Genomic DNA, 19077 nt, shown 5'->3' on the forward strand with positions numbered 1-19077 from the left:
ATACTTTTCAGTATAATAACCGTTTTAATAGTTGTGGATTTGGAAGTTTACCAATATTTTGTGAATACCATCATAATTATGCATGTCGTCGTGAAGATGCAATACATGGGTGATGGTGTCATGGCATTTTCCATTTTCATCTAAAACTTTTCCACGTAAGACTTGAATATATTTCGGAACACTCCAATCCACAAGCTGATAGAGTTCGAATATCCGGGATATTCTGTACCCCCCCCCCCCCCACCACCACCACCGCAATGGCCACGCCCCATCAGCAACACACTGACAAGGTCTTGAACACAGAAGCGAACGCAGATGCCAACGGCATAATCAACGCTGATTGGCTACTCTTTAATCGGCCTTGACATCCTATTGGCTAAACCAGTATACAGCATGTACAGTAAATGGGCGGGGCTAATAGAGTTATAAGATGCGTCCAGTATCGAAATGCAATCACTCTTTTTGGTGAACTTGGTGCATTGACTTTGTACGGCATTTTATCTCTAAAGGCACTGGAAAAATTCGATACCGATACCGTGATGGATGTCCAAATTCTGATCTTCGTTGTAGCGCTGTCTTTTGGAAGTGGTAAGCTGTTCTGTATCTCTTCTCTGTTGCATTTTCCTTTTATTCCTTTCCAATACATCATTTATTTTCATATGGAGAAATACACCTAAAAAGTTTTGCCAATTTTTTCGTGGGCCGACAGACAGTAACCAGGGGATGCCGGATGAACGCTTGCAAATGCAGTGATCAAACCATGAAAACAGCGGACTGGGTGCAAAACAATGACAAAATTCGCCGTTTAGTTGTGAATTTGCTGTACTAAATTTTAAGGGGAAACCTACATATACAGTGCGTCCCGCAAGAAAAATGAAATCGGAATTCCCACATTTTTTTTATTCTGAGGTAAATCAATCTTTTTTATTCAATGGCAATATCAATTACGATATTTTACCTCCATCCTTATGCATCAATTTTTCGTCTACATGTTGAAACCTAATTAATATGTGGCGAACACTTCACGCTTAGGTGAGCAAGACGAGTTTGAAATATTTAATGTAAAAATCAGATTGGGCAGAAAACATTGGTACCGATACGATAACCGTGCTTATCCAACCATTGGCTAATTTTACGGGCATAAATCCAGGGGGATGGGGGATACATCCCCACACACTTTTCAGAGAGGGGTGGCATTTACAATCACCCCCCCCCCCCCCCCACTTCCAACGACAGAAAAAATATTTTAATTATTAAATGATTAATACTAATGTTAATGTGTGGATTTATCTTTAAATGCATTCAAATTGCTTAAATCGGTCTAATTATCATTTCTGAAAAAGGAAATGGCTTAGGTGATATCCATCGCATCATGGGAGTTTAGTTATAAAAAGTTCATTTATGGATATGTGAAGCGAATGACTTACAAATATGATTATAACTTCTATCATAAACGAATTAAAACATCCTTTTAGGGGATTATCTGGTATCTTTGTTGAAGCGGGGATTAGGTACAAAAAATATTTGGCCTACTGCATATTTCTTCAAAAGTATAAGATGAATTGATCAAATCAATGCCGTTAATAAAACCTTTAACTTGACTTATTAATCAATTAATAGGGGACTTTAAATCAAAGTGATTAACACAAAAAATGAAAGAAATGTTTCATAAACACATTTTGCTCAAAATCTGGAATGTTGGATCATCTCCCAATATAATCTTAAATTCGAAATATTTTCATTTTCTTATTCATCATTGTGATATTTCAACGTTTTTGAAAGTTTATATTGTTGCGTGTGATGGCCTCTGATATGGTACCCTTATTTTCAATAATCTGGTCCTATTTTTTGTTTTCATTCTCATCTCACCTTTGACCACCTGTGAGCAAATAAGTTTTCATTTAACAAAACTGGACTATTTGAATCTATATTTGCTCTTTTCATATAATTTTTGTTCATAATCCTTTTAAAAATGCCCCCTGTCCTCTGTATTTATTGCATTAAACGAATGACGCAACTTTTTTGAGGCTGGCTTATAATATTTACCGCCGCAATTTCTCTCATAATTACAATCCTTTCAAAGACGATTTGATAATCATTCTGTGTCTTCCAACTATGGAAAATTTGCTCGCTCACTTCGCTCGCTCGCGTTTGGATACTAATTGTAATACAGTAGTCTACGTCATAAAGAATCCATCGCAATTTAACCATCATTGTGATAAACATTCCTTCGAATGAACGATGGTAGTATTATGCACGCAGTGTAAAAATAACCATGAGGTAATGCCAAATGTGTGTCCATGACGATATGATAAGGTCAGAAGATCATATTGCATGGAGCATGCAGAGTCGTGAAACTTGTGTTTCGTGAACCAGTCCTTGTTTTAGATTTTGTGGTTTCACCCTAACTGTAGACTTTATTTGGGGTCTGTATCTGATCTACCCAGACATCTTTCTTAAATGGAGGACTGTGGTAAAAAACTATACAGTATTTCCAAATAAAATGATATTTCTTAAAGAGGGAGGAAATGACAGCTCTGTCTAAAATCAATTAATAGAACATACGTTAATTTTTCTGACAAAATCAAATATTCTTTATCTTTTTTAGTAACAAACATATCCAATACAGAATTTCTGTCTTATTTCGGCATCGTTTGTACAAAGACTTATTCCCCATTTCAATTTAATCCCTTTATTTTACCCTAACTCTATATCCTTGATAATAAAATTGCACGCCAATGCCTAACGGATGGGTACTTTTTTTTTGGTTACCTGTTTGTATTTATACTGATTGTATGGTCTGTACAAATTCATGCATTTTAGCATATTGCTGCTAATTTCATTTCATTATCCATCTATTGGACAGGTATATGTTCAAAGTGATTACTTTCTCATGTCTTAGCTTATAGAAACTTTTGCAACTCTCCTTGTACATTCTCATTTTTTAGCTAATTGACGTGGCTACTCTAGGCTGTGCTTTTATTTTAAATTATAGGCCAACTTAGATTTGCTATTTTTAATAAAACCTTCAATATTACGTACACTCTCACCATGTCTTAACTTATTAATTTCTACCAAAGTGATGTAATGTATGTAAAAAAATAAAAATGAAAAGAATGAAAACACAGAAGCTTCTGATTCCAATTAAAAAACTATACACAAACCTTACTGTGCAGAATTCATATTTGGTGACAAAACAAATTTCCCACACACAGAGAAATGTTTACTTAATATTTCATTATGTAAACTTTCTTTTGTAAAATTTTGCTTAATATATGTAAAACTCGTTGCAAATTAATTTCATTAGGTAAAATTTAACAAGTATTTGTAAAAATTACATTTCACATGTATTGTAAAATGTAAAATTTTAATGTTTACCTAATATTTCATTATGTAAACTTCCTTTGCGAATGTTTTGCTTAATAGATATGTAACAAGTATTACAATGCAATTTCATTAAGTAATATTTAAGAAATATTTGTAAAAATTACATTTCACATGTCTTGTAAAATGTAAAATTTTAAAGTTTACTTAATATTTCATTATGTAAACTTCCTTTTGTAAATGTTTTGCTTAATAAATATGTAACAAGTATTACAATGCAATTTCATTAAGTAATATTTAAGAAATATTTGTAAAAATTACATTTCACATGTCTTGTAAAATGTAAAATTTTAAAGTTTACTTAATATTTCATTATGTAAACTTCCTTTTGTAAATGTTTTGCTTAAAAAATATGTAACAAGTGTCACAATGTAATTTCATTAGGTAATATTTAAGAAATATTTGTAAAAATTACATTTCACATGTCTTGTAAAATGTAAAATTTTAAAGTTTACTTAATATTTCATTATGTAAACTTCCTTTTGTAAATGTTTTGCTTAAAAAATATGTAACAAGTGTCACAATGTAATTTCATTAGGTAATATTTAGAAAAATTTGTAAAAATTACATTTCACATGTCTTGTAAAATGTAAATCATAATGTTTACTTAATATTTTATTATGTAAACTTCTTTTTGTGAATGTTTTGCTTAATAAATATGTAACAAATGTTACAATGCATTTTCATTAAGTAATATTTAAGAAATATTTGTAAAAATTACATTTCACATGTCTTGTAAAATGTAGAATTTTAAAGTATATTTCAGTATGCTTCCTTTTGTAAATGTTTTAGTTGTTTCAATGTAATTTCATTATGTAATAACGGTGAGAATTACATTCTTCATGCCTTGCCAAAATGTAAAATTCTGATGTTTACTGAATATTTCATTATTTAAACTTCCTTTTGCAAGGTTTTTGGTTAAAATTTAATTATGTAGGCCTAATATCAATGAATAATAACATTTTATTTTTGGGGCAGCCAGTGTAGCCACTTCAATACACTATTAGTGAGCCATAACATAGACTGGCAGAAGGTCCCATTTATTTTTTGTAATATTTCTTTATGCACTTCTCAGTTTTTGTATTTTTGGCTATTATGTAAAAAATTATGAAAGGCCTAATTCTTCTGTAAGGATTACATATTTGCATTCTGTAATCTAAATTTCGTTAAGCACAACGAACTTCAGTTGTCAAATCATCAAATTGCAAAATGTTGTTAAGTCCATGTGTAAATCACTTGACATTTTAGGCTATATTAGGCTTCACGGTGCATCAAAGTGGATAGGCCTTAAATTTATGCATGCTTATTAATCAAAATCATAAAAACAACAGGGGAAAAGGGTGTTAGCTTTCCCAACCCCCCCCCCCCCCACCCATAAACAAAAGTAACGCGATGTTTTAACCCCGTGTTTCACGTATTTTCTTTTTACATTTCTTTCTGCCGTTTGAAAAATGGCGACGGTCATCATGCGATTGAGCACATGTACGTGTGCAGAGACCACACAGCGCAGCGCGCGTGGCCACGTGCAATACGTACGTACGAGAGCTAGCTACCTATACCGTATACTGCGGGCCAGCGCCACGTTCCGGTATATTTTACCCAGACCGTACCCAGCGCTCGCAAGATCTTGAAGTTGAGAGTGACTGACCAGAATCAGAATGGCGACCTGGCAAATCTTATTAAAAGAATGGGACCATGAAGACCTCATTGAAACTTTCGAAGGTGAGTTTCGTTTTTTTTTCTTTGTAGCGTTTTACCTTGGTCTTTATAAATGTTAAACTTGAATGGCTGAAAATCAATTGGCCGACTCACAATCTACCGTTGTTCGTAGATTGTAGCCTAGGCCTACGACGTCATTGAAGTTAACGGTACCGTTCGCCCGTGACAACCTGCCCTGCGCTGCCGGCACCGAGGGCCAACCTTTCCCTAGCCAGGCAGCTTTCGGGCCTAGGGCTATAGGTGCATGCCATTGATGCCCAGGCGGGGGGGGGGGGGATTGGGCGGATAACCAATAATGTCAATACAAATTGGTATGTCTAAGACTAAATTAGCCATCACCATTTATGCACTTCATACAGTTTCATTCTAGGATTCTACTAGATCTAGATTATAGATCTAGGTCATTTGGGGTCAATAAACATAAAATATGTTGATTTTTTTAATGTTATAACTTAAACAATATATGGACCTAATTCATGAACTTGGACATAGTGGTAACCAAGTATTACTGATCATCCTGCATGAGTTTCCAGGTCACACGTTTAAGGTCAAAGGTAATTCAGGGTCAATATACTTAGAAAATGCTCATTTTTTATGTTCATTACTTTAAAAGTATAAGGGCATATTTCATGAGGCTTAAAAGGTTATTAAGTATTGCTGATAATCTTGTATGAGTGTTAGGTCACATGATCAAGGTCAAAGATCATTAAGGGTCAAACTTCGTCCATGTTGGGGTGACATCACTGAAATCTTATTCTTAATCAAATATAACATTTTTAATTTTTGAAGAATATTTTGCAAGTAGGCCCTATATCCTTTTCACATAAATCAAGTATCAGCAAATGGACAAATGTGATCTCAGGTCAAAGTCAACATGCTATAATCATTATCAAATGCATGTGTACTTTTTTCCCTCTCTGTTTTACATGTAGTTGTTTTCAGAGTCAGCACTGCTGCAATAATGAATTATGTGATCCAGGCGAAACTGCCAGAGGGGATCCACTTGTTTATCATAAATGTGAAGTACTTTACATTTAAGCTTATTATTAATTTCTTTTCAAATATTTGTTTCTCCACAATCAGTAAATGGAATTGATGATGATAGTTTCTGGCTGTTGGAGAGCGAGGAAATTAAAGAGCTTATTCCAAAGATGGGACCTAGGCTAAAATTCATCAAAAAATTATCTGTACAGGTATGACTATTTTGTATTCTAGTTGTAAAGCCTGTGTATAGTTTTGGTAAATCCACCAAAATGCACCTAACACTATTCCAATTCATTGCTAGCTAATATGAATGGATATGCCCTATAACAGTTATGAGGTGGAGGATATGAAATGAAAATGTATTTTACAGGATAAATTTTGCGATTTACATGAAAATTTAATTTGATCGGGTGCCCAATCAAAATAAAATATCTGCATGTTTTTGTTTTTTCAATTAAAACCTATTTCAGAGCATGGAATGGGTTGAAACTTTCTGGATATATTCTTTGTCTGTTATTAAGGATATCTAAGCTTTAAATTAGATAAATGCTCAAAGACAATTTTTTTTCAAATTTAAAAACAAGCATCGCCGAGAGAAGGCGCTGATATCCAAAATTTGAAAATTTGAAATTTTCTGAGAAGGGGTGGTTGGAAAAATATCTAGCGGTCTCTATGCTTCAGTAAGACTTTTATATCGAATTATATTTGATTATCAATCACATTGTTGACCCTTTACCAAAGCTATACACAGGCTTTAATCATTGATATTCAAAATATTAAATAAAAATATGTAATATGATGGGTAATTTTGAAACATTACCTACCAGGTACATGTTTGTATTTTTTTCATTTGATATTCCTGAACTGTTGAATTTGAATTTTAGAGTAAAAACTATGTTTCAACCTAGAAAGATATGATGAGACCTTGATATTAAGAAAATAAATAAAACCAAAAGAAAAACAGATTAAAATATGAATAAAAATTAAATAAAGACAACAAAAGAAAAATTGATTCATGACTGAAAAAAATACAAATGATACATGTAGTAAGATTTTAATAAATAACAGGAAATTGGAAAAATAAATTTCTGAAAAAGAAATAACAATAGTTCATTATCACTTTTAACAGTTAAGTTTATCACTTTTAACAGTTAAGTTTATCCATATGTAGAATTTATATTTTTTCAACTGACAAAATTGCTTTCAAATAATTCTTGCCTCATCCCAAAGTGTATGTATCTCCAGGGATGTGTTTTGATTATTTAATAATTCATTTTGTTTTTCTCCAGTAACTGCTGCCAAAAATAATCAACATGTCATCTTTCATCTGCTGCAAATGTCTTTCTAAAATTCCTGGAGGAATTTCTGGGCTATTTTGCCACCTGAAAGTAGTCCATGGTATACTAACATCTACTTGCACAAAACTTGTTTGTGTAGAATGTAAGGAAATTTTGCGCCGTGGATCATCATACAAAAGGCACCTCATAGGGCATTTGCAACCCCCTACAGTTCACGCTGATGACCTGTGCCAAGCTAATAGAGTTCCTCATATTGACATATCTGACTTATCTAATGTAAGCAGTCATGGGGAATCAAGTGATGATGACTGTAATCGTGTTAAAATGAATGTAGATGCTGATATCGTTAATGACACTAAATATGATTCTCAAGAAAGCCTATCAGACCTTGTAGCTGCTTTTAGCTCATTTACAAAGCATTTTAATTACTGTTAACTTGGAGTGTTATTGCCAAGAAATCATGGCTCTTGTAAGACTTTTAAACAATCACTGTTTAGAAAGGGAAACACCTTTAGTTGTTATTTGTATAATTTTTGTTTGTTTTATTGTTTATATTCGAAAGGAACTAGTACACCTTTTTTCAACAGGCTTTTTAAAAGGTTTAGCCTTAAGAGATTCATTATTTCTTTTTTATAACTCAATTTTGATTATTGTCATTTATAGAGCATACATTTAAGTTGTTCAAGAATGCATGTTTCTTTGAAGACATTACAGGGGGAAACTACATTGATATCAATTTTTTTTTATTCTTTTGATCTTAGTTGTAATTGAGAACTGTTATTACCATCACCATGTGTAAACTGAATAAGTGTTATATATATATATATATATATATGGTGTAACATGCCAGTAAATGGTTCATGGCCTTCTAGTTTTATAGAGCTCTGTGTGAAGTAATTACAATGGAGGAACCTTTATAGATTTGATAGTCATATTCTATTGTAATGACTTGTTTATTTGATTAAGATGCCAGAAAGATACAATGGTATATTTTTCCGCTCCCATTTTGCCCCCCCAAAAAAAGGTTAAAAACTGTCCAGTATTCATTGTGAACTCAATTATTAATATTTCAAAGTTTTTCCTATAAACTGTAAGAATGCTTAATGTTGATATCCCTCTCAAGACGTCATGTCAAGTCTTTTAGATTAAAATGGGAGAACACCCGATTGCATTTTATGTGTAGCATAAACATAATTCAATGACACATTGCTCCCTATATAGATTAAAATTGCCATCAGTTCAGGCTACAATGGTAAGATATGCCAAGAATCCATCTCTGTCTATTGAGACTATAGCCTTAAAATGTAATTGATACCAATGTTAAGAGTGAAAGCACTTTTGTCAATAATTTTATAAAGACATAGGGAAACCAGAGGTTCAAAAGATATCAACAGTGTGTATGGGTATTCAATAAAGGGGACATTTCTCATTATATTTTAATTTTCAAATATGCAATACCCCCAATACAATGAAATCTTTTTAGAATACAATACTTTATTTTAAGATAAATTTTTCTGAAAGTTGCTTCGAACATGCAACCAATTTAAAATAAAAAACCAAAAACAAAATGGGGTTGTGTATGTGATAGGGCATACATTTGTTTACAAACATGTGAAGGTAAAAGTTTACCATTCAATGAAAATATTCAATTTTTCAATTGAATCATGTGATATTGATTATAAGAGAAAGTACTAGCCCCAGATATACATTGGATACTGTGTACTAAGCCATTACAAGAATTTTGCATAATTGATAGAAATACAGAATACCGTATAGGTGGCACAAATATCTGAGAAGTGTTTATCTGGTGGTCACATGTGTCTATTGTAAACAAAAGCTTACAAGAAAGAGTTTTTGGTCTTCTACCCCCCCCCCCCCCCTGGTGATGGGGGAGGTATGTCTTGAAATATGACACCGAGAGAGCAAAGGCCCATTTTCTTTATAAATATGTCTGATATAGTGATTAGATTTGATTTATGCTTATTTCAGATGTAAGTCATGGCATGTCACAGAAAATTCCAGATTTCTTTGTAGAGAAGTTGTAATGAACATATTGCAGCTTTATTATTTTACCTTAAAAAAAAGTTCAATGCAAGTTGTTAATGAATTTTAAGAACTTAATTTCTTTTCTATCTGATGTTTTATTGTCAAGGGATGTTATTTCTTAAAATAAACACCAAATAATGTACATGGTTTCTTTGTCAAATATTTGACTTATTTATGCATTTTAATTTTCTATGCATGTTCACATAGTCAAATGTTGCCCCTCCCGTCTACATTTGGAAGGTAGTAATACACTAATTTAGCTAAAATGATTTGGGAAATATCTTGACACAATTAGATTTTTTTTCAAAGGCAGTTTGACTATACTTATTACACCTGTATCATTTTATGTCACAATGGTTATGATTTTTTGCATGGTAATTTACAATGTCAACTATAATATTTTAGGCCTCAGGTATGTAGGTTGGTTTTGAAAATAGAAAATGAATTAATTGGGTTTTGTAGTTTACATAATGATTTGAATAATTGTGAAATTTACTTTTAGGTAAATATTACATAAAAGTTATGAAGTTCCTATTAACATTACTTTTTACATAATTTCTGTAAAACATTCAAGTTAGGTAATATTTACACAATAAATTGGGTTTTGTAGTTTACATAATGATTTACATAATATTTGTGAAATTTGCTTTTAGGTAAATATTACATAAAAGTTATGAAGTTCCTATTTAACATCACTTTTTACATAATTTCTGTAAAACATTCAAGTTAGGTAATATTTACACAATAAATTGGGTCTTGTAGTTTACATAATGATTTACATAATATTTGTGAAATTTGCTTTTAGGTAAATATTACATAAAAGTTATGAAGTTCCTATTTAACATCACTTTTTACATAATTTCTGTAAAACATTCAGGTTAGGTAATATTTACACAATAAATTTGGTTTTGTAGTTTACATAATGATTTACATAATATTTGTGGAATTTACTTTTAGGTAAAAATTACATAAAAGTTATGGAGTTCCTATTTAACATCACTTTTTACATAATTTCTGTAAAACATTTTAATTAGGTAATATTTACACAATAAATTGGGTTTTGTAGTTTACATAATGATTTACATAATATTTGTGAAATTTACTGTTAGGTAAAAATTACACAGAAGTTATGGAGTTCCTATTTTACATCACTTTTTACATTTTTTCTGTAAACATTTCTCTGTGTGCATACATGATTAAGTTATGAAGATCTTACTTCTAAGGGGAACTCTACCCTGGAAAAAAGGTTGTTGTAAAAACAGCAGCAAAAATAATGAAAATATTGGTAGAATTTGCACGATAATCCGTTAAAAATTAAGAAAGTTATTCAAATTTTAAGTTTTGGATTTGACGTTATAAACGAGCATTTGCACTATTTGTTATGAAATATAAAATTCATGTTAAAATGTTAATTGACTCTTTTTTCATGATCGGGAGTAAAATGATATGTCTATTAATATACAAATGGTTCAGAGAAACCATTTTCGATTTCCAAAGAGGAATTTCATTGATGTTTTACCATTCGCCATTTAAGAATGCTGCTCGCCTATTATTCCGTACACTCACTAGATAAGAGATATTCATATTTAAAGAATAAATCACCCCAGCAGAAAAGTTGATTCGAATAAAAAGAGAAAAATCCAACAAGCATAACTCTGAAAATTTCATCAAAATCAGATGTAAAATAAAAAAGTTATGACATTTGAAAGTTTCGCTTAATTTCACAAAACAGTTATATTCACATCCGTGTCGGTATGCAAATGAGGAGACTGATGACATCACTCACTATTTCTTTTGCATTTGATTATGTGAAGTACGAAATATTCAAATTTTCTCCCTGATGTGTGAAAAAATGATTAATTCCTCACTGAACATGTGCAATTAGCATTGTTTAATACTTTGCGGTTCAGTCAAGTTGGTCCTTATTGTCAAATCAGTAAAAAAATGAAATACTGTGTAATTCAAAAAAAAAGAAAAGAAATAGTGAGTGAGGGACATATTTGCATGTCACTGAGTTGTGCATATCACTGCTTTGGTGAAAAATAAGCGGAAATTTGAAATGTCATAACTTTCTTATTTTACATCCGATCTTGACGCAATTCTCACCAAAATGATTTTTTTTTATCTACTTATTCAACTCAACATTTTTCTGGGGTGGATTTGACCCTTTAAAATGTTGATGTATGTGAGAAGGAAGGTGTGGTTCATGACATCAGAGAAGGACGCACAGTGGGCCAGGAGAGAGCAAAAGTGCGCCTAAACTGGTTTTTGGTCATGAAATAAATTTAGTTTTTTTTTCATGTTCTAAGCAAAGATAAGAACCTGTAGAAAATCTCCATACAATATTTCTCCATAAAATTGATTATTAGTTGCCCATTTTATTCAATATTACCGGAAATGACTCTTTACGGCTACCGCACGTGTAAATGACACGACATTTCACTGTTTGAACAAAACGAATTGCTTTATGTATTCTCAATTCACGGTGCTCTTTGATGTATGATTGTTTTTAAGTGATCGAAGATTTTCAAGATAAAATGTTGATCCCTTCAGAGTTTATTTTGGGGGAAACCATTTCACAATGTTTTTTTGCATTTATTTAAGAACATTTCTTTTACAAATTGCTTCCGATTACCGCGCTATAAACACCATGACGGTCTCAGTTATAGTTTATGCTTTGCATTGATACCAAATTTAGCTCCATATACGCGCATTTTCTGGAGATGTAACCATTTTTCCAACCACGTATTTGCCGTATTTACAAAAACAATGTTCATAGTGTCCCATATGCGCATGCCGAACGTTTCGGGTGACATTAAACATGTTAAACAAATCCCCATCGCGTGCTGGGAGAGAGAGAGGGGGGGGGGGACGGGCATATAGAGGCAATCCAATGTTTACATTAAATTGTTAAAAATGACCATGAATGTCTGCCTCAAGTGTTTGGCTCTTGTGACTAGTATCTGCCAAAATATTTTTGTTATTAACCTACATTAACACATTCCGACTTCCACTAACTATACAGTGCGTATCAAAAAAAAAAAACGGGACAGATTTGAAAAGTCTTCAAAATTTTTGTTTCAAATTATCATGTCTATATTTTGGTGTTAATAGGTGCTCTGAAGTCTTATCTTTCAATGCCATTAATAAAACAGTTTCGTTCATGCTTGAGTGAACACGGAATGTTTTTTGTCTGGGGTTAAAAAAGACGCTTGCGCCCAAATGATGATCGGACTTCCTGCTTGTCAGCAGACTTCCTCTTAACCTTTTTTATTATCTTTGCCATTATTGTCAAATTATGCGGTCAAAAATTCATGTTCAAATCTATTAATTTGTTTGAATTGTTTTGTTTCTTTCTTTCTGATAATCCCTTTTAGCTTTGAATATTTCTTCTTCGAGCAAAAACATTTTTTTTTTCAACCGAAGAATGGGAGAGCGTGTGTTTTTTCCCAAGTCTTTTCATTGTGTGCTACAAAGGTTATGGTGCCTTTTGAACCGTGCCATAAAGATGGGCAGGGGCTCAAGGCTACCCCCCCCCCCCCCATTGAAAAAAAAGTGGAAAGGAAATAAAAGGAAAGGTAGAAAGTAAAATATGATATTATTTTCTAAATATTATGTCAAAATATGATATTGTAATAAACAATTGTAAAAAAAAAATATGTAGGTGTGGTTAATCATTGTACCAAGGGAATGAAAATACTCCTTTGCATTTTTTTTGCAATTTCACTTTGAAATTTACGATTCCGCTTTCATGGTAGGGCGCCCTCTTTAAGCGATACTCAAGTCACCAATTGAATTGTTTGTACCCCGAGCACAGATTTTTCTTGTTTGCTGTTTGCTAGTTTGCTGATATGCTAAATTATTGCTGAAATTTCTCTAAAACTAGTTTCTGAAAATTTGAAACTTATCGTAGAATTAGAAACATGTAATTTCTTCTCAAATGTAAACAGCCAATCAGAAAAAGGTATTCTGACGACGTAATCAATATTTGAAAATACTTTTATTAAATTCTACTGGTGAAATTACGGGTTTTGACGCACTTTGGATTCATTCTGGCCCAGTGTGCGACGTTGCCCCGAATTGGCGGACTGACTCGGAGGAGACAGAGCATTGCGGGGGCACAACATTGTTCACAAACAACACAGTGCCTCCAACCATGTCCAATCATTGTCTCCTCCGAGTCACGTACGGTCCGCTACTGGCCCCCAAGGTTGCCAAAATACTATAGTCTCTGTCAGATACTTGATAAACACACCCTTAACATAACCTAAAGCAAAAAATACATATAATGTCCAACTTGTTTGTATTTCAAACATAAGATTTGACCTTTCATGACATATTTCAGTCACTTGACCTCTAGGAAGAACAGAGCCATTATATCATTGGCTCTGAATAGAGTGATCCATCCGTATATTTTTGTGTGCATGTTTATATATTTATATTTAATTTCATATCTTGTGCAATGTATTTTATTGTGATCTTTATACGGTAAATAAAACCAAACCAATGACCTTAAATGACCTTTAGCTTTTACCACACATGCCATGTTCATTTCGTAAAATATGAAAGTCATATCTAGAGGTATGTAAAAGTGTGCGTGGCACGAGACGTCAATATAAAAAAAATGCCACAGGGTGCCCAAGTGGCTCCCATGCCATTCTTGAAGTAGACGCCCTGTACTATAACTTTCAGCAAAAAAATGCATATACACCCAATTGGACGGTCATGCAATAATTTTGATCATAACTACCCGACTATTCTACACGTTTTACAATTCGCCCTGGTCTCTGATACTATTGTAATTATTTCATTCTTATTTTAATGGCAGCCTACTCACAGTCATGCTATCAATGTGCGTCCATTTCATCGAATAATCAAGAGCTCAACATACCCTCCTCACAGACGGGCTACTCTTCCTGCGACGATGACAACTTACAAACAGTGGACTGTTCAGCTCAGGGCGGCTGCCTGAAAATCGATTACAGCTTCCAGTACAACGTTGACACTGGTAAGCCGAATAATGATTATCTCTCCTTCCTAGCCTTCCCCTTCTCTCAATACCATGTCTCCTCTCTGTCTCTGGGGCCTACTGCACCCCCCTCCCCTCCAAAAAATAGTTCCATTCACATAGAAAAAAGTGACAAAAATGACCAGGGTCTAACTCTGTGCTAAAATTATGGGAATTAATACGTTTCATCTGGTTTTATCATGTACATCAGCATGATCAGCTGAAAAGGAATTAAATTCATAATTTCACAATCTAATTATAAACCGCAGGAGCTCACTTCTGTGACGCTTTAGCTAACATACAGACCTTGTCCTACACAGCAAAAACTGTGGTGTAAACCAGTGTACATAGAGGACCACACCAGTTCTTTTACACCGGTGTTAAATTAGTGGTGTTAGCTTTACACCTATAGGTGTTATTACAACACCTACGGTTGTTACATTTACACTGTTTGGTGTTATGTTAAATCTCTAGTGTGTTATTTTAACACCTCAGGGTGTGGTCCTCTATTAACACCAATTGGTCTCAGTTTTAACACCACAGTTTTTACAGTGTATGCCATGGTGAACAATGCGTGAGCATATGCTGTGTAGTATGCATTGTATACTGAATATGACATTTTCTTTTTATTTGATAAGATATTTCGGAAATATCCGTAAACCCCAATTTAAAGGAATAAAAAGATAAAGCTATATAGCTGTTTGCTACTATTCAACCGGTATCGTCAAATACTCAAGAACCACAAGACGATGAAACCTGATTATTGGCTGAAAAGGGGCTTTAATTTTTTTGGTAAAATCACCTTATAATGATTAAAAGCACTAATTTGAGGAAAAACAAATTACCTGCCCCCCAAAAACATCTAAATACACACCAAAACCAGAGAAAAAGACCGCCAAATAATAAAAAGTTGTGCCAAAAATGTGATTTTGGGGGGTTTTGGCGGCCATTTTGGATTCTTGGCCGGCACACTTTTTTCTCAGACCTGAGACAAAAAATATCATTTCATGTTGAGATATGGTAAAAGGAACACAAAAACTGTTGCCACAGTGAAACCAAAGATAACCCATTTATAGCCCACACCTATTTATATCTAAATGAATAAAGTCAAATTCACAGAGCAAATAAATAACAAATAACGAAGTTATTGAATTTCAAAGCTTATTGAAATTTTGTGAAAACAGTTATCTGCACAACATAATGAATATTCATTAGATGGGCTGATGATGTCACATCCACTTTTTCCTCTTTCTTATGTTATTACATTAAATCGTAAATGTTTGATTTTTTCAAACATGTGTAAATGATGTGTCTCTATCATGTCTATTGCGGCAATACGTTGCGGCAATAAATGCAATTGTTTTAGTACCTGGTAGAAGTTTTTTTAATAAACCTAATTTAATAGATTTTCGACACTATAAAAATCATATTTTTCTTTGTCGGGTGAAGGTGAGTTTATACTGTGTATGTATATATATATATATTATATACATTACATACATGAATATATATATATATATATATATATATATATGCATGCATGTAATGTATATAATATAGGCCTGTGTGTATGTTTGTGTATGGGTGAGTTGTGTGATCGAGCACCTTTGGAACGTTGATTCCTGATTTTGCCCCCCCCCCCCCATCTGCAAAATGGACCGACGCCCCTGTTCATTACGACATGACTAGAACTGTTTCACCAGAAAAAATAAAAAAAATCAAATTCAATAACTTTGTTAAATTTTCAGCATTTTGCTCATTGAACTTTGTGCTATTTATTGACATATGAATTTCTGGAGCATCCCTATAAAAATACTCGCGAAATTTCACTCACTTGCTATCTTCGCTCGCGACCTTTTTGAAACTCTACCACTTACGCAATGTTTCACCTATTTTACTTTTCTTTTCTTTTGATTTTTGTCTTGTTTATGACACCACTAGTTATTTTCCCAGAGTGGTATTTGAAAGCCTGACAACCTTTTTGTTTCGAATGTTTGAAATCCATTAGAAATCTATTTTATTTTTTCTATTTTTTTCTCTATTTTTTTCTCCCACAGTGGGAGCTGTGTCAACAGGTGTGGTTTTACGGGACTGTGGGGCGAATTTGAACAGATGTGAGAGTGCCACCGAAGCGCAGCTAAACGCCCAGAAAGCCATAATCAACTCAATGCTGCCTGACGGAACTGAATTCGTCTCTGGCAGTGGAAATGCTTGCGTTTGCAGCGGTAATCTCTGCAACGGCGCACCGGGGTTGAGTATCAGCATCACCGCTCTCTTGGCATCCCTCCTTGTATCTTACATTGTCATTAAATGGTAAAGCTTTAACGAGGGGGTGTTTCACAGATCGTGCTCTGATTTCAGTTGCATGTGGTATGTAACGCCTCACCGTATTGGTTAAATCATGCGTACGGGACGCGTGCTATTACCGCGTATCTATCAATCAAATTACGAGTTAAAAATCATTTGCATATTGGTAATTAAAAAACTCGAAAGGGTTGTAACAATAGGATATTGAGAATCACATATTGCAAGTTTACATCAATGTTAGCTGTAGAAAATGATATTACACTCCTTGTTTCAATAAGCAGATCAGGGCCCCGTCTTACAAAAAGTTGCAATTGATCCGATCAATCACAACTATGGTCCACCAGCGACGTTAACATCTTTTAAGCATGTTTGTTCAAAATATTCTCTATGATGTATGTCATGTATTCATTGCTTCTCCCTTGTTTACAAAAGGCGTTGTGAAAATTTCCTCCAGAAAAGAAAATTGTAACCCTGATGGATTTCCATAGAGTTATGAAAGATTTGTTCTATCGTAACTCTTTGCAAGACGGGGCCCTTGGTTGACCAGACAAAGTTGATGTTCTATGGCTGTAGTGCTTTATGTCTTTCATTGTATTTAATATACATATATATATATGTGTGTGTGTGTGTGCATAATGTATACATGTTTATATATATATATATCATGGGCAGTGTTAAGACATATTGCAGAATAGCAATTTGTTTTTTAATCTCTTAACTAATATGGAACAGATAAGTAAAATGGCTTTTAAATATCATATTAAAGGTGGATTTTATCCTTGAGTCAAGATTACAAAATAAAACTGAAATAAGAAAAAAATACATAATCCAGATAAAATAGAGCTAATGGTTAGCTAAGTAGCAGAGTAGTTACGTCATAATCTTGTGACTCTTATGCCTGTTAAGTACGTCATTATTGCGATTGCGATTTTTCAAAATTTGCGCATGTGCTTTATTTGTTACAGCTTGTATTTGATATAATACTCGCAAATATTTGCAGCTTTGCAAACCGATTTTTAATATACATTTTTAAGTTAATATGTTAATTTGTAGATTTCTTTATAAACAAGAGAACTGTTATGTAACCAAGAGAGCACAGTGAGCGTTGACTGTGGATGGTGTGTACGCTCTGCAAATTACTGTCATTTTTATTATCATTACTGCTAAAGCAATAATAATAGAAATAGAAGTAGTATTGCTATTACTATTGATGTTGTTGTTTTTATCTTTATAAATTCACATGCATGCCTTTTCCATAGGTCAATGGTTAAAAAAAGTCATTCATTGTCGAGCAGCACATGTTTTATCATGCACAGTAAAAACGATGTTTAAGATTTTATACAACGCTGTTTACTGCATGAACCTAACGGTATTTGTTTATTTGTTTAAACAATCATGTTTAATTTATTGACAATCAGATATTAAAAATTAAAAATTTGTTGAATATGATTTAAACGATTGTTTAAACTGTTTAAACAATTACTGTAAGGTTCATATAGTAAACAGCGTTGTATATATTTTTTACTGTGTACATAGTCAGGAGCAGCTTTGCCATGTGATCTGTTTTTTGGTAAAAATAACATTATATGAGAGTGAATTTTCTTATCTTTTTAATGAATGTCAAGATCATTTAATCGGGATGAGTTATGATTCTCCTATATAATTAGGAATGCTTAAATATAAAGTCGTTTCTTACGCCTTAATGTGGGGTTGCCATTTCTAAATACCGTTTCATAAAGACTTGCTCTAATCACAACTACACAAGTTCATAAACAAATTATTATCTGCAGTGCAATTAAAATGATTTTAGTAGTTTTTCAACAATTATAATTTAAGGTTGTAATTATAACAAGTTTCATATTTTTTATCGTTTTAACAATAAATTTTGAAAACTATTAACTAAATTTATTAAATTGTATGATTTCTTACAGCTTTATGTGGTTTTGAAATAACTAAATTCCGTTTTACACAGACTTCAGTCAGTCGGAAAGCCCCTGTGTTAATGAGCAAATGGGCCAGATTTATCCAAGTCCTCTCGTGGCTGAATTCATGTCCCTGCAAAATCTCGTAAATTGTGAGACTTTCTTTCTCAAAGAATTTAACCACTTTCTCCTGGAGTAAAATTGATTATTTTTGTACCATTGGGAAGAGTAAATGTTACTCTTTTATATTGGTTATTTCTTTTGAATAAAATATTTTGATAAATAAGTGATTTTTTACAAGAAAAGATGCATCAAACAGAAATTTCTTCCTCTGTTTTCACTTGCAAATTGTGCAACATTTTGTGTTTTAGGTACCAACATTATTTATATCATCAGAAAGCTCAAACTC

General features: G+C 32.9%; 1 protein-coding gene and 1 long non-coding RNA gene across 2 annotated transcripts; both read left to right on the plus strand.

Moving 5' to 3' along the window:
* The first annotated feature begins 529 nt into the window (after positions 1 to 529).
* LOC121417052 lies at positions 530 to 18638 on the plus strand. The gene is made up of 3 exons (XM_041610613.1): positions 530 to 588; positions 14260 to 14439; positions 16497 to 18638. Exons 1-3 carry the CDS (start codon positions 540 to 542, stop codon positions 16754 to 16756), a joined length of 489 nt encoding a protein of 162 aa, XP_041466547.1. The 5' UTR covers positions 530 to 539; the 3' UTR covers positions 16757 to 18638.
* LOC121417053 lies at positions 4945 to 9453 on the plus strand. The gene is made up of 3 exons (XR_005970306.1): positions 4945 to 5106; positions 6187 to 6296; positions 7377 to 9453. It is a non-coding gene; the product is annotated as an uncharacterized LOC121417053 (long non-coding RNA).
* Positions 18639 to 19077: the final 439 nt, after the last annotated feature.

The sequence above is a fragment of the Lytechinus variegatus genome, chromosome 6 (assembly GCF_018143015.1).
Source record: "Lytechinus variegatus isolate NC3 chromosome 6, Lvar_3.0, whole genome shotgun sequence".
Lineage (NCBI taxonomy): Eukaryota > Metazoa > Echinodermata > Echinoidea > Temnopleuroida > Toxopneustidae > Lytechinus > Lytechinus variegatus.

Excerpts from the sequence above, each read along its gene's own strand:
- LOC121417052 (XM_041610613.1), top strand. The coding sequence starts at position 540 with ATGGATGTCCAAATTCTGATCTTCGTTGTAGCGCTGTCTTTTGGAAGT. Across the intron at positions 589-14,259 it reads AGCGCTGTCTTTTGGAAGTG|CCTACTCACAGTCATGCTAT; the intron begins GTAAGCTGTTCT and ends TTTTAATGGCAG. Across the intron at positions 14,440-16,496 it reads CCAGTACAACGTTGACACTG|TGGGAGCTGTGTCAACAGGT; the intron begins GTAAGCCGAATA and ends TTTCTCCCACAG.